The sequence below is a fragment of the Pelophylax lessonae genome (genome assembly GCF_965119305.1).
Source record: "Pelophylax lessonae genome assembly, chromosome: 1".
Lineage (NCBI taxonomy): Eukaryota > Metazoa > Chordata > Amphibia > Anura > Ranidae > Pelophylax > Pelophylax lessonae.
The window spans coordinates 266,928,652-266,952,531 of record NC_138768.1 but is presented as its reverse complement, the minus strand read 5'-3'; the positions used below and the strand labels follow the sequence as shown (position 1 = coordinate 266,952,531).

General features: G+C 43.6%; 1 protein-coding gene across 1 annotated transcript in view; it reads right to left on the bottom strand.

Annotated features, from left to right (window-relative positions):
• Positions 1-23,880, bottom strand: part of LOC309547579 (clathrin heavy chain 1-like) — a 280,201-nt gene that overhangs the window by 19,796 nt on the left and 236,525 nt on the right. The window contains exons 22-30 of the mRNA XM_082247451.1: positions 18,106-18,263; positions 17,857-18,021; positions 17,660-17,767; positions 17,265-17,432; positions 16,871-17,020; positions 16,661-16,792; positions 16,343-16,453; positions 13,268-13,438; positions 12,725-12,946 (exon numbers count right to left, since the gene is read on the bottom strand). Coding sequence (XP_082103577.1) covers positions 12,725-12,946; positions 13,268-13,438; positions 16,343-16,453; positions 16,661-16,792; positions 16,871-17,020; positions 17,265-17,432; positions 17,660-17,767; positions 17,857-18,021; positions 18,106-18,263 — 1,385 coding nt within the window. The remainder of the gene's footprint in view (positions 1-12,724; positions 12,947-13,267; positions 13,439-16,342; positions 16,454-16,660; positions 16,793-16,870; positions 17,021-17,264; positions 17,433-17,659; positions 17,768-17,856; positions 18,022-18,105; positions 18,264-23,880) is intronic.

Here is a 23,880-nt window from a genome sequence, read left to right as displayed (position 1 = left end):
AAACCTGCAGCGCAGATGCCTGCTGGCGAAAAGCCCAGGAAGCACTAAGCACCCTAGTAGAATGAGCCTTGACATGGAAAAGTGGAACCTGACCCTTAATGGCATAAGCCTGCACCACTGTCTGTCTGATCCATCTGGAAATAGTCGCAGCAGACACAGGCAGCTCTTTCTTTGCCCTCCGTGAGCACAAAGAGCGAGTTTAACTTGCAAAAAGTAAACACCAAATACACAGATTGTCCGAACCACATCCAGAGTATGCAGAGCAAATTCCTTAGGATTTGTAGGATTATGACAAGGAAAGTAACACTCATTTAACTGAAAACTGGAAACCACCTTTGGCAGGAAGGACGGATCCGGACGAAGTACCACTTTGTCCCTGTGAACCTCCAGGTAGGGAGAACGACAGGACAACGCCGCCAGTTCCGACACCCTGCACGCAGAAGTGATAGCCACCAAGAAGGCCACATTCTGGGACAAGGTAGGCTGGGGAATCTCCCGAATACTCTCAAAGGGAGGCCTCTGGAGAACCGACAGCACCAAAATTAAGGTCCCAAGGTGGTAGCGGAGGTCGCACCTGAGGTACCAAGAGTTGCACCCCCTGGATGAAGTTACGCACCAGGGAATGGGTGGCCAATGGCCTCTGGAAGAATATAGCCAAAGCCGAAACTTGACCCTTGATAGTACTCAAGGTCAACTTTTGATCAACTCCCCGTTGAAGGAAAGCCAAGAGCCGAGCCACCGAATAGGAGCGAGGGTGGGTCCCAAGGGACTCACACCACGCAATATACGACTTCCACGTGCGATGATAAATCTTCCTAGAAGACGCTTTTCTTGCTTTAAGCAGAGTGGGAATCACTGAAGCAGACAGAAAATCTCCTGTCCTTCAGTACCTGGCTTTCAGCAGCCAAGCCGTCAAAGCCAGAGACCGTAAAGCAGGATGGAAGATTGGCCCGAGACAGTAGATCCTCCCTGAGAGGAAGTCTCCATGGAGCGTCTGCGACAAGTCTGACCAGGTCAGTGTACCAAGCTCGACGAGGTCAGTCCGGAGCCACAAGAATGACCGGAATCCATTCCGGCTCTATCCTGCGAAGAAGTCTTGGCAGCAACATGAGAGGAGGAAAGGCATACATCAGCCGATAGTGGCCCCAGGGGGCCACCAGCGCGTCTGCCAGAAGGTCCCGAGAGCGGGCCACAAACCCTGTACATTCCTGTTGATTAGAGACACCAACAGATCCATGTCCGGAGTGCCCCAATGAAGGCACAACTGCTGAAACACCTCTGGATGCAGGGACAACTCCCCTGCATCTAAGGCATGGCGGCTGAGGTAATCCGCCTGTCAATTTTCCACTCCTGGAATGTGGACAGCGGAGAGAGCTGGAACATGGCGCTCCGCCCAACGTAGAATGTCTGCCACTTCCAGGGCCGCAAGGCACTCTTGGTGCCCCCTTGGTGATTTACATAAGCCACGGCCGTGGCATTGTCCGATTGAATGCGCACTGGACAACCCCCCAGGTGTTCTGTCCAGTGTGCCAGGCAAAGCCGGATTGCTCTCAGCTCCAGGACATTGATCAGCAATCGAGATTCCTCCAGGGACCAGACTCCCTGAGCCAAGTCCTGATTGAGGACCCCCCCCCCCCCACCCTGAGCCAAGTCCTGATTAAGGACCCCCCCCACCCTGAGCCGAGTCCCGATTAAGGACCCCCCCCACCCGGACAGACTCATATCCGTGGTGACAATTGTCCAGTATATTGGGAGAAAGGATTTCCCCAACTGGAGCATCGGAGATCAAAGCCACCAGATCAGGGACCTTGGTCCCGTGGCTTAGCCGAATCTGAAGGTCCAGAGAATTCGGGTGCTTGTTCAATTTGAGAAGAATTTCCTTCTGAAGAATCCTCGTGTGGAAGTGAATGGGACTGCCTCGAAGGATGACACCATCAGTCCCAGCACTCTCATACAGGTCTGAAGGGATGACCAGTCATTAGACATCAACAGCTGAACCGCAGACTGGAGCTTTTGGAGTTTTTCCGTAGGAAGAAACACCCTGGCTGAGGGCTAGTCCAAGGTCAGGCCCAGAAAGACCAGTCTCATGGAAGGGGTCAGAGACTACTACTTCTAAAGATTCACAATCCACCCGAACTCCTCCAGAGTTCTCATGGTGATCCCCAAATTTGCTGTCAGCCACGCAGGGGACTCTGCCGACCGATACCGATACCCCCCCCCTGCCGTAACAGTGCCAGGACCGGGAACAACACTTTTGTGAAGACCCGAGGAGCAGAGGCGAGACCAAAGGGTAACTCTACAAACTGATAGTGATCCTCTCCCACGGCAAAACGGAGAAACTGTTGGTGAGGGGCACAGATGGGTTACACAACAGGACAGAGGGAAACACAGGAATGTGAGAGTCCGACCATTCTAAGGGAGGGGCCTGCATCCACCCCAAAATCCGCCAGGGAAGAGGGGGGGGAACATTTACTCAGTGTACCAGGAACACAGGGGGGCGCCATCTCCTGACAGGACCTCTCTCCGCCGAAGTGGGGGGCTGTCGGCCAAATAGGAACGCTGCGACATAGGCCTAGACCCTGTCGTGGGCGACCTTGTGAGACGTTTAACTCGCGGGGCCAGTCCCCGTTCAGTGGGACTATGTCGCGGCCAAACCAAGCACGGAGCTAAGGTCTGCGCGTGCTCCCTGGCCAGCTGGGGTCACCACTGGATCTAAACATCCAGCCCGTCACCCAGATCCAGCATAATTGCTTGTAGATCTCATAGGAAAAAAATCTGGAGAAGAAAGCTAGCTAATAAAAACTATCTACATAAAAAAACACTTATGCCAGGACCTAAAGATCCCAACAAGGAACTAGGTCCTTACTCCTGACTAGGCAGAAAAAAAAAACTGATATCCTATGCAGGAAGAGAGAGGGTATACTCCCAAGGACTGCCCATAGGCGTAGCCAGAACTTTGTTTCTACCTAGTCGTCCTACTCATGTAGGGGGCAGTATAACCCTACTGATATGCATCAGATGCGTCCGTCAATGAACGATCGAGAAAAGCACATTAACCCCTTGAAATTAACTTTTCTGAGATAATCTGCCATAAAAATATGTTCTGATCCTCATCTTAAGCTGGATACACACTATCCAACTTTTGTGGTTAGATTTCCTTCAGATTTACCTTTTCTATGTAGTGCAAGGGCCTGCCAGATTGCATACAAATTGAAAGTGTTTAGGTTTGACCTCATATTATATGGTTTTGGTAAGTCTGAAGGAAAAAGTCTTCAGAAAATCTTATAGTGTGTATGGCCCTTTGGAACTCAACAATGCCAGGGAGAGTCTGGACTTGCAGGTCAGATGCATTAGGTGGTCCAAGGGCCGAGTCTGCTGCCAGAATGTTGAATTGCAACTGTCTGGAGTGAAAATGGGATAAAACACAAACCATTCTAATTTCTCATGTCTTTATTGAACACACCCATTAAAGCAGAACCTTACCGATAACAGTTTTAGAACAACTGATGTTCTTCAACAAGAACATACATTGCACATTTTAGGCTACCAAAATGCTGTAAATTGCCTCCAGAATTGCTCAGATTTCTTCTTTTTGGAAGCCGCCATTTTTTTGAAACCCAGAGCAAATCAGTTCCTTATTAGAATCTCTACCTTTCTCCTTGGTCACAAAAACTAGGTCACTTTCTGTAATTAAAATATGTACATTTCCAGCCATGACTGTCTTGACGAGGTTAGAGAGAAAGGCTGATAGAAGCTTTACAGTGCTGAAAGATCACAGGCTGCCCAGGAGGGAGAAAGGAGAGAATATCAAGGAGATAAGATACAATTCTTGTAGGTTTAACACTTTTCTGTCTCCCTGGCAGCAGAGTTTGTCCTGTCCTCTCTCCTGCTTTTTTTTTCTCCCTCCCTAACCTGTGTTCCTAAATACAGTCTTAGTTCAGCTTAAAGCTGACAGCTGATCAGTCTCTAGTATCTTTGATTTTAGGTACAGTGCTGAGAATAGACAGAAACTAAGCATGTGCAGAGCAGAGTGAGATTACTGAATTTTAAACAGTATAGGCACTTCATTTTATTGTTTTACATAGCTATACCTGCTAAAGGGGCCAACATTAAGTGAACTATCAGAGCCTAATTTCTCACTAAGTTCTACTTCACACATTATCAAAGTTATAGTGGAAATATTGCGCTAACAAAAAAAATAAAGTGAAAAATAGCTGCTGACAGTCACTCCAACAGACTGTGATGGCATCCAAATAAACATAAATAGTGCAGCGCTCAAAAATATGGGGTGAGTACAAATGAATGCACACTTCAAATCAACAATAAAGTCCAATATTATAAGTTGATCCAAATTGAGGTGACCAGTCCCACACAGGAAAATTTGTGATAATAACAAATCCCACACCAAAAGAGAATATAATTCATGCCATGCCATCTGGTGAGCGAATAATAAATGGATTTTTGTAAAATCTTACCGTAAAATCCTTTTCTCTTAGCTCATCAACAGACGTAGTCCTCGGTGATACACCACCTTCGGGTTATGTTACCTCCGCAGGAGCAGGACTAGACAGGAAATTAAAAAGCTCTGGCCACACCCTAGGGGCAGTCCCAGAGGGTATATCCTCTCTCTCTCTGCCTCAGCAAATCAGTTATGTGAAAAAGCAGTGCTTAGAGAATTTAACCCAACCCAACTCCAAAACAGAGGGGCGGGGACTACGTCTGTCGATGCGCTAAGAGAAAAGGATTTTACGGTAAGATTTTACAAAAATCCATTTTTCTCTAGCGCTCATCGACAGACGTAGTCCTCGGTGATACACCACCTTCGGGACGTCCCAGAGCAGTATCACAACTGAGGGGTGGGAAAATGGAAATCAAATCCCAATCTAGAAGGCCCAACCGGTGCCAACTAGAAGTTTACAATGCTCATCCTTAATGATGAGAATCAACAAAAAAATTTTCAAACAGAAAAAAACCCTCGAGGTAGACCACCGGTCTCCTCAAATTGCGGCCTGCAAAACCTTGCGGCCAAATGAGGCATCCGCCGATGCCGTCACATCAATTTTATAGAATTTTGTAAAGGTATGTACCGACGACCAGGTGGCCGCCTTACATACCTGGACCACTGACGCCTGATGGCGAAAGAACCAGGAAGTACTGAGCGCTCGAGTGGAGTGCGCCCTAACAGGGAACGGAGGACTCTGACCCTTAATAGAATAAGCCTGTACCACCGTCTGTCTAATCCATTTGGCCATGGTTGCGGCAGATGCAGGCAAACCCTTTCTGGGGCCATCCGTGATCACAAAAAGTGAATCCGTCTTACGGAATGATTCCGTAGCTTTCAGGTATACCCTGATTGCCCGAACCACATCTAAGGAATGCAACGCATGTTCCCGATGATGCTTGGGCTGAGGACACAAGGAAGGTAGTACAATATCTTCATTCAGATGAAAATCTGAAACCACCTTAGGAAGAAAAGATGGCTTAGGATGAAGTACTACCTTATCCCTATGAATCACTAGGTATGGGGACTGGCATGATAATGCAGCCAGTTCTGACACCCTGCGAGCAGAAGTAATAGCCACCAAGAAGGCCACCTTCTGGGATAAAGTAAGCAAGGGAATCTCCCTGATGTTTTCAAAAGGAGGTTTCTGTAGAACCGACAAAACCAAATTAAGATCCCAGGGCGGTAAGGGCGCGCGGACTGGAGGAGCCAGGTGCCGCACCCCCTGGATGAAATTCCGCACCAAGGATTTGGTAGCTAACGGCTTCTGAAAGAAGATTGCTAATGCTGAAACTTGACCCTTGATGGTGCTCAAGGCTAGCTTCTGCTCAACCCCTTGTTGCAAAAAGGCCAATATTCGAGACACCGAATAGGTACGTGGAGGAAATCCTAAAGATTCGCACCACGCAATATAAGTCTTCCATGTGTGATAATAGACTTTGCTGGAAGTCGCTTTCCTTGCTTTAATAAGGGTAGGAATGACAGAAGTAGACAAACCTCTGTCCTTCAGTACTTGGGTCTCAATGGCCAGGCCATTAAAACCAGCGACTGTAAAGCACGAAGGTAACTTGGTCCTAGAGACCACAGACACTCCCTGAGACGAAGTTCCCACGGAACGTCTGCGACTAGCATGTCCAAGTCGGCCAGGCCGGCTTGAGGAGGCCAGCCTAGAATTTCTAGGACCACTGGCGCTGATTGGATCTGAACCAGGCGTCCCTAGAGCTATCTGGCCCCGACCATCCGAGAAAGTCTGGTCGTTCTCTGTTTCCACACATTTATCAGATACCTGATAGTTATCAGGAAGGGTGATCTTTTCTGGTTGAACCTCAGGGACCGAAGTCACCCGACTAGAGGCTACTTGGCCTATCTGGTCAACCAGATCCGATCCCTGTGAGGTATCGGGACTAATCTTAGGAAAGGGTAAAGGAAAAGATCTATTCAGGGAACGGTAACTACCGCTTCCTGTGGTACTTAAATGTTGGAAGGGAAGAATCGCACCGGTAGTTGTGGTTGATGCTCGATCTGATGTCCTGAATACCGGTGAAAACGTCCCCCCACCCTGAAACCGGGTGGGGGCGCACCTTCAGGCTGTGTACTCCTTTGCTTCGGGTCTGGCTGGGTTGGTCCTCTGCTTGTCCGACCAGCCCTTCTTGAATCCTCCTGGAGGAGTCTTGCCTTTCCCGCTAGTACCAGCCGGGCGCCCTTTATGGGCGGTAAAGAAAGGTCCTCGCTTGTTGCGAGGTCCCTTAGCTTTTGCAGCCTGTGGCAAGAAAGTGCTCTTGCCCCCAGTGGCATCCTTAATGATTTCATCTAGGTTGGCCCCAAATAGACGATTCCCCTGAAAAGGGAGATTGGTCAAGGTCTTTTTGGAACCTAGGTCAGCTGACCAGCATTTTAACCACAGCACACGTCTGAGGATCACTGCTAACTTAGATGCATGCCCTAATAAGGGAGTTGTGTCCAAGGCTGCGTCACAGATAAACCGTAGCATTTGTATGATCTGTTCCATCAAATCAGATGTCTCCTGGGGAATATCTTTTCCCCTAAGATCTTGGCGTACCATTTTCGCCCATTCCGTAAGTGTCTGGGAAACTAGACCAATAACAATTACTGGTCTAAATGCTGACCCTATCAGAGAAAAGATAGTGCGGGACTCTGCTTCTATCTTTCGATCCACCGGATCCTTAAAGGACGAAGTGTCCTCCACTGGAATAACCGTGGCTTTATTCAGCCTGGAAATAGGCGGATCCACGACTGGTGGTACCGTCCATTTCTTAATGATGGATTCCTCAAACGGATAGCGTCTAGCAATACGCTTGGAAATAGTAAAGGTACGTTTAGAATGCTCCCATTCTCCTTTAATCTGATTACCAAAACATTTAGGTACCGGAAAAGCCTTCGCCATCTTGATGGGCTTATTAGTACCGAAAGGCCTCTCTGTTTCAGTTGCCTCTGCCGGTAAAGCCTCAAGTTTTAAGGTTTCTTGCACTGCCACAACTAGTGCGTCCACCAATGCTTCTTCCTGAATTATAGCAGGAGAAGAAGCGTCCTCCTCACTGTCTGAGGGGGCTTTACCTGGGATAACAGCCCTTGCAGAGGAACCTGCAACTGCCGTGACCATCTCTGAATCTGAGTCAGAGGTGTCAGATGGTATAGGGGTAGGCGGGGGTCGCTTCCTTGACCCCCGTCCCTGACAGGCCGCCTCCACCCGAGCCACCATAGACTCCAAAATTGCTGTAAATGATTCTATACTCTGTGCACCGGCGGGTCCCGAGGCCCCCTCGAGGGAAACAGGTGGGGGAATATGTGTGGCAGGGTCCATGATAACTCCAGTTACTTCCTGAATAATATAATTCAAAAGAAAAAAACTTTTTTTTTTTTTTTGACCCCCAGCGCCACAAAAAGCCCCTTAGTGTTACCTGCTAGGGATCCCTATCGATCGAGAGAGAGAGATAGACCCCCAGGCTCACCACTTGATGCTCAGAGTTAAACTGCAACAGCTTACAGCGCTGTCTTGACAAACAGGAAGTCTTTTGGCTGGCTGCCCAGGAAGAAGGGAGGCGGCTCCGCCCCACTGCACGCCTTCCGGCGCCTCCCCCAAGCTCCACGAGGTGTAGGATCACCTCAAACATGGCCGCCCCCATGCTGGAGACACGAGGCTACGCCAAAATGGCGGCTCGTGCGATCCAGCAAAAAAAATGGCGGCGGCCTGTGCTGACTAGCGGTGTGCTGCAGGGCACACAACACTCTCTCTGCATGGGGATATGGCGTGGTTGGCGGTACCGGCCCTGGCGGACCGCATGGCCGTTCGGGAGGCCTGCTAATAGCTGGAGATCTGATTTGGAAGGCAGTCTACATGTCCGTGGCTTCTGACTGGTAGGTAGCTTATACTTAACCCATAAGATTCCCAGAATGCCACAGATTACATCTTTAAAACATGTATACAATAGATTGTTAGCTCCCAAACCAAGCCTCCTGGCTTTTTGCACACATAAAATCACACTCAAAGTAGGAGGATTTGTGACATGTTATAGGATAGAAAGAACTCTTTCTTACCATACAGAGAGGGGCCCGCGTTCACCACAAAACCCGTCAGGGAAAAAGGGGGAACATACTACTCACCATACCGGAACCAGGCGGGCACCAACTCCTGACAGTACCCCTCTCCACCGGGGCGGGAGGGCTGTCGACCGATACGGACGCCGTGACTCATGGTCTTTGGCGTTTCAGCGAGACGTTTAACTCGCGGGTTCAGTCCTTTTAATGGGACTTTGTCGCGGCCGACCCAGCGCGGAGCTATGGCCTGCACGCGCTCGTAGGCTGAACTGGGGTGACCACCGGATCTCAACATCCAGCCCGTCTCCCAGTTCAGCTTTCTTGCTTGAAGATCTCACAGGAACACTGGAGAAAAAAAGCTGTCTAAAAATCCTTTTAGAAAAAAATTCTTGCCAGGACCTAAGATCCCAGCAAGGTATCTAGGTCCTTACTCCTAACTAGACAGAAAATAACTGATTTGCTGAGGCAGAGAGAGAGAGGATATACCCTCTGGGACTGCCCCTAGGGTGTGGCCAGAGCTTTTTAATTTCCTGTCTAGTCCTGCTCCTGCGGAGGTAACATAACCCGAAGGTGGTGTATCACCGAGGACTACGTCTGTCGATGAGCGCTAGAGAAATTCTCTTTTGGTGTGGGATTTGTTATCACAAATTTTCCTGTGTGGGACTGGTCACCTCAATTTGGATCAACTTAGAATATTGGACTTTATTGTTGATTTGAAGTGTGCATTCATTTGTACTCACCCCATATTTTTGAGCGCTGCACTATTTATGTTCATCTACTTCACACACTCACAGTGCTGGAGAAAAATGTAATTGGACCCACAGACTTTGCACACCTGAAATCCAATTAAAGAAATCAGTTTGGAGGTGTGGTTTGGAGCTACTGTGATTAATAAAAGACACTCAAACATAATGTAAAACATGCCTTGCAAAAAGGAGCTCTCTGAAAACACATGGTTAAGTTTAGTTGATCTGCACAAGGCTGTAAAAGGATACAAAACAATCTCAAGTGTTTAGGCAGCCATCAGTTGGCAGTTACACAAATTGTCTATAAATGTATACAGTTTAGTGCTGCGGCTACTTTTCCTAGAAAGGGGCACTCTATACAGTTTAGTGCTGCAGGTACTCTTCCTAGAAAGGGGCACTCAGCCAAGAGGGACCACAAGGCCCAATGCAAAATCCTCAATGAGGTAAAGAACCACTCATGAGGAACAGCTAAAAGTTTGAAGACATCACTGGAATTGGCAAACATACCTGTTTATGAGTCTACCATACGCAAGTCTTTGAACAGGCTGGGTGTCCATGGCAGAACACCTAAATTCTCTCAATCAACATGAACTATTTTTAATCATTATGCTTGCTAGTATTTGTAAATATATAGGAAGGTTTATTGTATTTGGTTGTTTTACCCGCTTCCTGCAAATGAACATACCTGTGTGTTCTCAGGTTTCAGTGGTTCCACTAAGGTCATGGCTATAGCTGCAGTCATGACCTAGGCCGTGACTCAGTCCTGCTCCACTAAGTGCCTTCTCCACATCTTAGACAATTTATAAATGTAATGTAAAAGTGACAGAACTCATGATTTTCCTGTGTTGACAATTTGACGTTACCAGTGTGAATTTAAAATGTAAAAGCAAATACTTCAACATTTCAGCCTGATGCAGACTGCTGTCATAACTGGATTTTTGACTTACTGTAAAATCCTTCTCTCTGAAGTTCATTGACAGACGCAGCTCCATATTCTTCTTAACCATTGGGTTGTGCTGCCCCCTACAGGAGTAGGACACTAGGCAGGAAAAAAACGTTACCACGGCTATGGGGCAGTCACTGAAGGTATACACCCACTCACTCTGCTATAGGATTCAGTTTTGTTGCAAGCAGTGTCAGAAGTGAAAAACCCCAACGCACTCAGAAATAGAGGGGAGGGTGCTGCGTCTGTCAATGAACTTCAGAGAAAAGGATTTTAAGGCAAGTCAAAAATCCAGTTTTCTCTATAGTTCATTGACAGACGCAGCTCTATATTCTTCTTAACCATTGGAACGTCCCAAAGCAGTATTTGCATGAGGGGTGGGAAAACAACGCAGAGAAAGAACATAATTCCCCAAAGGCTAAATTTAGCCAACCATAGATCAGCCGATACTGACCCCAAGGAGCCACCAGTGCATCTGTGGCGTCGGCCAGAGGATCCCGAGACCTGGCTACAAACCTCTGTACCTTCTCATTGAGCCAAGAAACTAACAGGTCTACATTGGGTGTCCCCCACCGGACACACAACAGGTGAACACCTCCGGGTGCACGGACCATTCCCCCTGATCCAACACCTAACATATCAAGTCATCCGCCTGCCAATTCTCCACTCCGGGTATATGCACAACGGAGGGGGCTGGAACAAAATTTTCTGCCTATATTAAGATCTCGGCCACCTCCCGGGCCGCCAGGACACACTTGGTGCCCCCTTGATTGACGTAAACCACGGCCGTGGCATGGTCTGATTGAATCCAAACTGGACAACCCTGAAGACAATTTGTCCTGTGACTCAAGCAAAGCTTTATCGCTCCGAGTTCCAGAATATTGATCCGAAGTCTGGACTCTTTCAGAGTCCAGGTCACCTGGACAGACAGCTTTCCAAGTACACCCCCCCCTTATTACGTGGTGACTTGCCCTTAGTGGATAGAGGAAGAAGACTACTCTTCCCACATGTGAGTTCTTTGATCAGTTCATCCAACAAAGACCCAAATAGGCGGTCCCCAGTAAAGGGGAGATCTGATACAGCCTTTTTAGAAGCCTGGTTCATAGACCAGTTTTTTAGCCACACCGTGCGTGTTACCATTATTGCGTTTAGAACAACTCCACTTACTTGCAACAATTTTGTCACAGTATGCGGGAAAAGGGAGCACCTTTGCTGCTTTTAGGGAATCTGCGGGCCCCAAGGGGACTGGTGCCCCCCACGTTAAAAATTTTCTGCACGGATACAATCAGTGCATCCACCAGCGCCCCTGCATACGTATGTGCAGTAAAAAAAAAAAAGGAATCGTCCTTACTGCAGAGCACCCGAAGTGCGTGGACACACACCCAGTAGAGTCACTATATGCTAAGCTCACCCTGAGAGAACAACAAGCAGGGGAGGTCGCCGACCACAGTCTCGCAAGGAAACGCCGACCCGCGTCCACCCTGACACCGCAAGAGCTATGGGGGGACACTACTCACCATACCAACGACAATTGGGTGGGTACCACTCCAGACAGACTACCTCTCCACTCGGGGAGAGGGTGCTGATGGCCAAGGGGCATGCTCCAACTCAGGCCGAACCAGGTCGTGTGCGTCCCTGGGAGGTATTTCACTCGCGGGCCAGCCCCAGTCCATTGGGGTTTTGTCATGGCGAGGCCTAGCGCAGGGCTATAAGCTGCACATGCTCGCTGGCCGGATTGGGAGGCCTTAAGGATGTAGGATATCCAGACCGAAACCTAATCCGGCTGTTGACTGCAGTTCTCTTAGGAACATAAATAGCTAAAAAATTTAAATTTTAACAAAGGTTCCCTTTAAAATAAAAAAAACAAGACCGAAGTCTCAGCCGGGAACTAGGTTCTACTGCTAAACTAGGCAGAAACAAACGGAATCCAATAGCAGAGTGAGTGGGTGTATGCATTCAGGGACTGCCCAATAGGTGTGATAAAGATTTTTCCTGCCAAGTGTCCTACTCCTGTATGGGGCAGCATAATTCAATGGTTAAGAAGAATATTGAGCTACGTCTGTCAATGAACGATAGAGAAAAATACTACATTTGACAGCCTTCCGGAAGGTTGGTGCTTTTTAACCTTTATTACATGTGCTTACCCTTCCATCATTCCTAACCCACGTGACAGGAACTGATGGAAAATCTCCCAAATGGCGATATACCAATAAGCTTCAGAAAGCTTGTAACCTTTTTCCACACTGGAAAAAAATGGCTAAATTTCAATATTTTCCCATAAAATGTTTACTTTTGTTTAAAAACAAAATCTGACAAGTATTGAGGATATAGCTACATCCAAGTTTAAGGCATTCAGTGCACCATACCTCACAATTATAAATATGATGAAATTTAGTGGGACACCTTTTGTTTTTGTACAGTTTCTAAAGCAATAATTTTATTGGTTAGACTGTATATCATTGTATAGAGTATACATACCTTTGACAAGTACTCTCGCATGACCTGAATAAAGTAAGGCATGGCAAAGTCCATAATGTTGTGCCTCCAGGCAAGTTCTAACACAATGTCTGGATGCAGAAGATCATAGCAAGTGAAGAGAGTGGCTGCAAAGCATTCACGTTTTCCCTCCTCCAAAAACCACTGAAGTAGCTTCTCTGCTAGCTCAATGTCCTTTGACTCTGCAGCATACAACATGGCATCCTGTGAAGAGACATACATGTAAAAGCTGGCAAGTGAACCAATACACAGCATACTCATTACTTTAAATCTATGCAGGCAGTTGTATACCAAAGGAAACATAGGTTGGGGGGGGGGGGCTGTAAATAAAATTATTTTTTACTGATGTATTGCTCTAATCTAGAACTACAATATATACAAGAGTAACAATCTACATGTACTGTATAATACTCGTAAGTAACAAAAATATATGTCATGGAAAATGGCTGAAATATGTTTCAGTAATTCCATGGATAAGTCTTTTTTTAAGCGGTTCAATATGATCTGAATTCCATATTATCTTACCTTGTATAAGCGGTCCTTTTTGCATAGCTCCACACTCTGCTTCCAGCGGTTATTACCCTTGTATAGATAGGCTGCGATTCGACGGAACTCAATTAGCTCGTGTTTCTCCAGACGCTGTGCCAAGCTGATGTTATCAAAGTTATCATAAGCATCAATAGATGCTCTTAATCCCTATGGACAGACAAGTGTTTAGGTTAGAGTTTATAGGACCATATCTGAAGTCTTTAGTATTTAGTGCATTTTGAGCTTTCACACAACTGATTTCTGAAACCAGAAAATGGCTCAAGGGTGGTATCAGTAAATATCCAATTCCAATGCAGAGCGCTGTAACTATGTTTTAATGTACCAAAGTGCTAATACAAATAGCAAAGCCATAAAGAAAAGGATTAGAGTAATTACGATGTTAGTTTTTCCAAAATAATTTTGTTTTGCTTTACAGCTTAAAGTGATTGTAAAGTCGCTTTTTTGTTTTTTTAAATAACAAACATGTTATATTTGCTTGCTCTGTGCAGTTGGCTTTACACAGAGCAGCCCAGATCCCTCTTCTGTGTTCCTGTCCCCTCCCTTTTATTGAGTTCCCCCACAGCAAGCAGCTTGCTGTGGGGGGACCCGAGCTGAGTCACAACTCCTTCTGTCAATTCAGACATGGAGCTGTGACCCGCCCCCGCCCCCTTTCTTTTCTTATTGGCTGACCACCTTTGATTGACAGCAGAGGGAGCTAATCGCGTCACACTGTCTTCTTAGCCAATGAGGAGGGAAGCCCAAGGCAGCTGAGACACTCCTGTAACATCGCTAGATAAAAAAAAATAGGCTCAGGTAAGTATGGGGGGGGGGGGGGGTTGGGGCTTCTGCACACAGGTTTTTTTTTTTTTTTAATCTTAATGCACAGAATTGGTGTTTGTCAAAAATATAAAAACCGAAGAAAAACCAAAGATGGCCCAATGTGCAAATGAGAGGTGATCAGGTGGATTTGTATAAAATATGTATAATTAAATATATAAAATATAAGGTATTCTTAAGATCATGAGCATAAAACCAGTAGTGGGGTGGTGCAAAATAAAAAAAAATAAATGTTAGCATATAAATAATCAAAGTGCTTAGTGCCAAGTGACTAAATGTATACTATGATGCATACAGATAGTATAACAAAATAATTGCTAATAAATACGAACGGAAGGTGACTGAAGTGATATAAATATACAAAAAAAATATATAAAAGTTCATGTGGTGGTAATTGGTAAAAAGTCCAAGAAATATAAGTGAAGTCTTGGGGTGATCCAAATCTGGACGTGCAGGTGAGGAAACAAGTGCTCCCCTCTCAATACTGTCCACACTCAACAGAGCTATGTACCTCTACAGGGGTAGAAAGCGTGGTAAATACCAGGAGTGGAATCCCGCCAGATAAGGGGCCTAGTCATGGTGGTTTGGATAATCCAGATAGATCCTCCCTCAATATGGATGGTACTCAGCAATAAACCGTCGAGTAGGGTATTGTATAAGGGGAAGATCCAGACCATGTATGAGAAGAAGAGCCTCAAACAGTGAAGTTTTGCAATATATTCATATTTTATTAAGTAAAAAAAGGTACAAAGGTACTCACAATAAAAAATGAATAAACAAGCGTTATACAGGTAGGGTCCGCAACTTCCTCGTTGGCAGTAAACTTCCGGAATGCGATGCGTTCCACCCACCGGATGTGCGTTCCAACTCAAGCGGAAATAACGTAGTTATGCTCTACGCGTTTTGTCACTATTGACGTCATCAGGAGCAGCGACCGCCGCTCATGACGACGTCCAGATTTGGATCGACCCAAGACTTCACTTCTAATTCTTGGACTTTTTACCAATTACCACCACATGAACTTTTGTATATATTTTTTGTATATTTATATGACTTGAGTAACCTTCCGTTCATAATTGTTAGAAATTATTTTGTTATACTATCTGTATGCATCATAATATACATTTAGTCACTTGGCACTTTGATTATTTATATGTGAACATTTATTTTTTTATTTTGCACCACCCCACTACTGGTTTATGCTCATGGTCATAAGAATACCTTATATTTTATATATTTAATTATATATATTTTATACAAATCCACGTGATCACCTCTCATTTACATATTGGGCCATCCTTGGTTTTTATATTTTTGATCAACACCAATATCCTTGACTCTTTTGAGAGAGGGACCACCGCACATATATTTATTACCACATACTATTGCACTTATTATCTATCTATATCTATCTATCTATCTATCTATCTATCTATCTATCTATCTATCTATCTATCTATCTATCTATATATATTTATCATATTCAATGTGTTTTACCTGATGAGTTTGTATTGCCTTATGATTTTTTAATACAGTGTATTGTTGTGTTACATGTGATTTCACCAAACATATCTCCATAGGCAGCACCATCTACCTCATACACCCCCCCCCTTTCTTTTCTTATATATAGCCCCCCACAGGGCCATATTTTGGAGGTAGGCAGTAGCCTCGACCCTGTCCGAAGCGCGGATCTGCCTTCCTTTTTTCATACCTAATAAACAGTATTTAGGGTCTAGCGGGACAGATGATTGGAATACCTACCTTGTTAATGGTACCCAAAACGGTCGTCCAATAACAGTGTAGTTTGGGGCATCTCCAAAGAAAAAGATGGATAAGGTCACCCCTTTCTCTTTTACATCTATAACAAAGGGGGTAAGCTAGTAGGCCCATTTTATGCAGTTTGGCGGGTGTGTGATGCGCTCTCAAAGCTATTTATAACTGGGATAATTTGTGTGACGAGATTAGGGAGTTGGATACCACCGCCTGCAGTGCATCTGCATTTATTTTTTAATTGTAACAGCAAAATCGGTTTTCACTACAAGCGGCATATCCGGGAAATGCTGCAGCCATGGCAACATGTAACATGTTCCCAAAGGTGAACTTATGCTTTCATTTGGCAAATATGCCTTTGTAGAAAGTATGCCAAGAAAGTGTTTTGCAATAATGGACTGATAACATGGTAAGGTATAGTAGCTCCAAGTTCTATATTTATTTTATCACTCCTGTTTACTTTACCTGATAATCCTCCTCCTCGGTCAGCAGATTGTTGAGGGCTTCATTCACAGATTTATTGTTGTGATTTTGAACGGAGCGCAAATACGGCTTAACAAGAGGTAACTGGTTCATCTAGGGGGAAGGTTAAAGTTCAAAGGTCAGTAAAACACTGCTGTACGTGTATAGGCAGAAAGTTGGAAGAAGCTCTACAGGGCTGCAAAGCAACAGTTCCAAGGGGTCTCTTAACATACAGATACATTGAGGAAACAAGCATAAGATCTGCAGCCTTGTACACAATAAATGCATGGTAAATTTGAAAAACAAAAAACAACATATTACCTTAGAAAAATAGTTGACAGTGCGTGTGTGGTCCAAACGTGGGGATAAGACCAAGAGAAGGTCATTAATGAGCAAAGGCTTGTACTCCAGATAAAACTGCACAGCTTTGTAATACAGCTCTACATTGGCAACCTGTAACCATAAAGAACAATCACTGTATGTTGTTTCTTTCACTTATGCCCAAACTAGGAAAACATATTAGATAAATACCTTGGTTACAATATCCTTAAACTGTCCTTCTTTCCAGGCAGTGGTGGGATGACTCATCATTGTGAGAATTGCATTATCATATTCTTCATATTTATCATACAGGAACACTAATTCGCCCCATAAGTGGGCCTGTTCTGCAGCCCGCAAAACCTGAAAGAGTGCAAGCATAAAAACCCGTATTCGCAAATACAGTTGTCCAAAAAGGCTGCAAAAAACTAAGAATATTTTGACGCATTGGTTTTTTTTACTGCTTCATTTTTATAATACTGATGAAAGGAATTAGAGGATTCAGGAATTTTTTAAAACCAGCTTTATCAAGATCCACAAATTATGGTAATCTGCTGGCTAATTCTAATAAATATATGTTTAAATAATTTTAGAAAACTCATCTTACCTTGGGGATGTTGACTCGAGACCAGAATAACTCCAAATGCTCCCGCATTTTCTGAGGCTTGAACTTGGAGTACAGAATGGCCAGCTCTGTGAACATACCCATGTGTGCACGTTCCAAACCAAGAGCTGCTTCTAGAAGTGCAATTAGCTCCTCAAAATAGCCACGGTCCTTTAGAGACAACAGGAAAGCAAATCACCAAAAAAAAAAAAAATCACCAGTAACTCATTACAAGGCTTTAAAATAACTAGATTTAAGTCATTACATAACCATCTAGAATGAAAGCAGGGCTTAGCAAAGACCTTCTTGAACTAGATGGAGAACGTCCTTGTATTATCAATGATAGGAAAATTGCATAATAAAATTATGCTTCAAACAAGTACTGGTTTCACACTCACCTGATAATAACTGATCAGCTCCTCTAGTTCATCAGCATGGATTACAATGTGCAGGCCACACATCTGTGCTAAACGGAATTCTGTACCATCCACACATGCAAAACAGACCTTAAAAGGGGAGTAAAAATAAAAGTGATAATACAAGACATTCATGAATGCTTCCACATTCTGTGCCCCCGACATTAGGATTCCCTTACCTCTTTCCAGGTGCGAGTACTGTTAGCCTTCCGTGCACTGTCCACAGCAGCCTGGTACTCGCCAAGGTGTACCAGCGTGGATGCCAACCGGGCAAAATTTGACACATTGTTGTAAAGAAGTTTAGCAGCATCATACATGCCTTCTTCATAACAACGATCCCCCACCTAAAATTCATGAAGGCAGGAAAGTAAAACACAAAAAATCTTACAAAACAAAAACACTGTATAGGTAAATGTTCACCACAGGACCTGTTGAATATGGGCGTTATTGGGACTGCTGACAAATTCCTCCAGTTCTGAGAGGCGATTTGTTTTTGCCAAAGCAAATATCAGCTCCGTCTCTACATATGATTCCCTGGCTTTCTTTCTTGCCATCTGTAAGAATTTTACCAAGTCCTCCCAGTTACCTGTGAAATGTACAAATTTAGATTTCTGCTTTCATAGATTTCACTTGTTGTCACAACCTATTATAATAAAGGCAAACAAAACAAGAAAACAATAAGAAAGACTGATCTTGCAGTTACAAGCCACTGGCACGCATAATGACTGGCACGCATATATTGGCACACATAATGATCAGAATATTATTTCTGTATGGGAAACAAAAACATGAAAACAATAACGGTTATAATTGGTCTCAGAACAACCTGAAAGGAACACAATAACCAGTTGTCGACCAGCTGCCATAGTTTTACTGCGGCAGGTCGGCTCTGTCCCGTGAAATGACGTACATGTTTGTCGATTCGCAGGACCGCTAGTGAGGGCGCCAATTAGCCACAGGAGAAAATCAGCGGGTCTGGCCATTAGCCCCTCACACCTCTACTTTTTTTTATCCTCTTCTCTACCTTCCAATACTAGAGAGTTACCTTCTTTTTTTTATAGAAACATTGAGATGTTTAGGTACAAAACATAGCCTTTGGGCATTCCCCGGCTAATACATAACACATAGAACTACTAACAACACCTCCTTTTATAGAACCCCCCCCCCAAAAAAAAAAGGGGGGGGGGAGAAACCACACACACTTTCCATACACCTCCTCATATCATTCTCTTATAAAATCGTTTCAAGGGTTGAAGAATTATAAGATTTCTGTTCCTTTTTTTTTTTTTTTAAATTTATAATTTTATTAAGTTCAGGTTAATACAAAAAATACAAATACATTTCAGCGCCTTATTGAAACAATTACCTCGACCACCCACCCTCTTCCCCTTCCACTCGGCATTACTCGTCTTTTGTCCTTCCTCCCTTCCTTCATTTCCCTTATTTCTTCTTATACCCTAAATCTATCCAAATTTTTACATATTTACTCATCTTTTTAAAGTCTACCTATTTTACCCATTTATTTGTAAAACGCTCCGTCTGATCTTCCTCCCTGCTTCCCACAAATTCCATATTATATATATATATATATATATATATATATATATATATATATATATATATATATATATATATATATTTGACACTGTGTACTCTCGAAATTTAATAAAAAATAGCGAGTGGGATTTCATCTGTACCAAAATCCCACGCACACCCACTTTTTATTCTCTACCCAAGCTACATAAGAGCATTCACCGGGTCGCCCAATTATATCAGGGAATGGATCGCTCACTGAAAATCTCAGTCAATTCATAGATAAGTTCCTACGCCCACATGTAGTCAGTTTACCTAGTAATGTACGAGATACCATCCATCTCCTACAAAGCACAGAAGGCATACAAATTCCTCCCCAGGCTTTCCTGGTGGCAATTGACGTCGAAGCATTGTACAATTCAATCCCTCACGACAAAGGTTTATCCCATATAAAAACACGTGCTATCACAAATAAGTTGATACGAATGGCCCTTAAACAACTTTATTCTAGATGCATTGGGATTCATTCTCAACCATAACTACTTTACTTTCAATGGTTCCCACTACCTCCAGGCAAACCTGTACCTGGGGGAGTGGGAACGTTCTTTATACACATCTGACAGTGAAGGCGTCAATATGGACCGAGCCATTATATGGCTCAGATATATTGATGACATCCTAATGATTTGAGATGGCAACCTGGTAGATTTGGAGGATTTCCTTAGTAAACTGAATGTCAATAATTTCAACCTTAAATTTACGGCAAACTGGGATTTAGAAAAAATCACTTTCCTAGATATTCAACTACACAAAGACACAGAAGGCTTCTTGCGTAGCAGTCTATATAGGAAACCAACAGCAGGCAACTCCATCTTGCACGCTAGCAGTTTCCATTCCAAAGCTCTAATAAATTCGATACCTTTTAACAAATACCATAGAATAAAAAGAAATTGTTCGAATGAGGCAGATTTTAAAAGAGAAGCCAATAAATTAAAAGCAAGACTTTTGGACCGAGGCTACTCTAAAACTTGCCTAAAAAAAGCCAGTGGAAAGACCAGACAGGACCTCCTTTTTAAACCATATATACAAAAAGAAGTAACCAATCTGCCTTGCATAATCACATGCTTTTCTAATCAACAAAAAGACATACAAAGTATTGTGGGCAAATACTGGCACCTCCTCAAAATGGACCCCAATAGAAGTCCTTTCATTACAGAGCACCATCTTTCCCATTCAGACGTGCTAGATCTCTGAAAGACAAATTCGTCTCCAGTGAATTCAAAATGGGATTAACCAGAGACCAATGTAAATATCTAGGAACTTTTAAATGCGGGGGATGCCAGTACTGTCAATACATGAACACCATCAAGAAAGTTAGACTACCCAATGGGGAGACATGCAAGACAAAAGGTGTTGTCTACATGTTAAGATGTGAATGCTCTTCATTCTACGTGGGCAAAACTAAGCTGGAGTTTTGGCAACGAGCCTATAAACATATCCACTGTATGAAAACACAAAACCCGGATTTACCACTTGGAAGACATGTAACCCAAGAACATGAAGGAAAGTTCCCCAAAATAAACTTCCTGATACTAGATAGAGTACATTCAGGAGGAGACTGGAACAAGGTCCACCTTCAGAGAGAACAAAGATGAATCTTTAGACTCAAAGCCACTTCTCCTGGCTTGAACGACATGATCTCCTACAAACCATTTTTGGAGGGTTTCGTGTCAGGCAAGTCAGAGTGGGGCATGACATGATTTTTCCTAATATCACACTCTACCTTTAGTCAGTGGTCTCCCCAGAACAAAAACTATTACCTTCACACCATTCACCGCATGAAACTGACACTTTTGTCAACTACCATTTGCTTTTTTCCTTTCCTCTGGTTTTTCTTTTTCTCTCCTTATATATCATGATCCTTTGCTAGATAATGTTCAACTATGTATTCCTTCGAGCCCTATAACAAGCATCCGCCACATCCATGCATATATACTATCTCCATAATATAACATCCTTATGCCTGGTGCCCCACACATATTGGCACAAACCTAAATTTAAATAGGCGGTAATATATTGATAGCTAGATAGCCTTTCTATGCCAAAGATCCTCCTTCCAATGTATAAATCCACATTACATGGAAGCAAGCACAAACCCAATTGCATGCGGGTTAGGGCCGAAAATAATAATTATTATCTTCAACCACATTATGTACCCCTACAGATCATCAAGTTGTAATGTATCCAGTATATGCTGTTAATGTAATATATAAATATTGGCCAAATATCTCCAGCAGAGAGCTGTATGTTTTTTGCATAGACATGAATAATGATATGGATATGTTCTTTTTGTTTTTTGTCCGCAATGTTGAAAATGATATGCGAATCGTTGTCAAAAATGACTTTAGAAATCATTACAATATCTAAGGTACTGCTCTTGACTCATTCTATGATGTAGATCTCCTTTTGCAACCACTTTTTCTATGATGTCTGAACTAAATTTCATGCCATAATGATATGTGCATGTCTTTCATTCGATGAACTCTCCTCCCTCCCCTTTCTCCATTGTACATTATTGTTGATGTGTTGCCACGGCAACCTGATTGCACGCATTCTGGGAAATGCAGTCTAGAGACTTCCTTGAATTTCCGGCACTCCGCCTGTGCTCGCACGCATCGGACCTGGTTTGGATAATTGGGGGGATCCCCGGCTCCACCTGGCGCACGTAGGCCATCCTCCCCCCTGGGATGAATCCCAGGGATGGATGGCTAAACAGGCCAATGCGGTCTCTCTTTTGACCACCGCGGCCTCTATCCCATGCGTCGGTGGGTGGGTGATGCACCTTTCGGCTCCACGCCCCCTTCCTCCTCGGATAGCCATGACGACTGGCCAAACGCGGGCCGCGTCATTGGGTGTGGCCACGCGGGAGGGCAGGGCTTTCATGACAGTGATGGACTGTTTGGAGCCGCCTTGTGCACCACCCACTCAGGGGGCCCACAGACGCAGCTGTCCCACATTAAGGTTCATCAGGCAACACATATATAGAGCAGTGTCTCTTACAAACACACCAGCCAGGAGGAACCACTGCGTTTTTACAGACAAACACTTGGCTTGAGGTAATAATAATACAATTAACTCTTACATCTAGGTCTACCCATTTAATGCACTTTATATAGAGTTAGCATTTATAGATACCGAATAATATATATTGGATATGCATTTTTAAATATACGTCTATGGTTTATACAATATATGTCTTCCTCTGTATTTTTGTTTTGGACATAGATGTACACCATCTGTTATTCCATACAGAGGATACCCAGTAAATACGCCATACCAAGTGCTCAAGTCTGAAACGCAATTCTCTCCCTGTATAATTGCCATTTCCAACTAGCAAGCAACAAATTTTCCCTCAAATATGAGGTGGGTCTCTATCAACATAAAGCAAACAAATGTAAACCTCCATAGAGGTATCTGTTTCCAGACATTTGGATAATTACACTATTGACATACACATGTTCATGTGCAGGTCTGCGTGCATATACATATCCAACGCTGGACAGAGCAACTATTATAAACAGTGTTTTAGGACACTACCACTCTTTTCTACTACTTTATAGTTATTTTACTGTATGCTTTGTTGTTTGCAGAATGAACCATATCCTCAGTGTGGCCGTTTCTGTGTCCTAATTTGGACCCCTTGTGGAGTTTGTGGTTCGCCCCCTCCATACCCAGGGTCCATCCTATTTTCATCCTTTTTCTCCCCACTTAATGTGGGGCAGCATGCGACACAGGTGATGCGTGGCCCATGAGATTCCCTGGCGTTTTTACTCGGTGTGTTGCAATCAATATTTTAATCAAGCGACTGTACCTACAATAGTGACTAAATGCAGGGTATGTTTACTTACCTTACAACCTTTTGATCTCAATATCTTGATGTTATATATACCATTATATATATATATATATATATATATATATATATATATATATATATATATATATATATATGTGACTTTACCTATATTTGAATATCTTCATTCTTACCTTAGATACCCTTCAGTGGACCTATGCTTTAAGACCCCTGAAGAAGAATTAATACACGCTAAATCGAAACGCGTTGGATCTTTGTGGCCTTCAGGGTCCTCCTCTGCACTATATGGTCACACAATTGTATATATTCAGTCGCAAAATATTTTATGTATATACACATTTATATGTTTTCTTCTGCATGTTTTTTTTACCAACTGTATCAATAAAAATTGGTAATTTTACTCACATGAGTGGTTGCCCGTTATAGTCCCATTTAGGGGGTATCTTGCCAAATTTGCCCAATGCAGGGATGAGGGCAATTTAACTCTCAGACTCCTATATAGACCCAACCATCCATATTTCTCTCTCTCTAGCCTATATATATATATATATATATATATATATATATATATATATATATATATATATATATATATATATATATATATATATATATATATACACACACACACACTCACACAGTGCCTTGCGAAAGTATTCGGCCCCCTTGAACTTTTCGACCTTTTTCCACATTTCAGGCTTCAAACAAAGATATAAAAATTTAATTTTTTGTGAAGAATCAACAAGTGGGACACAATCATGAAGTGGAATGAAATTTATTGGATATTTCAAACTTT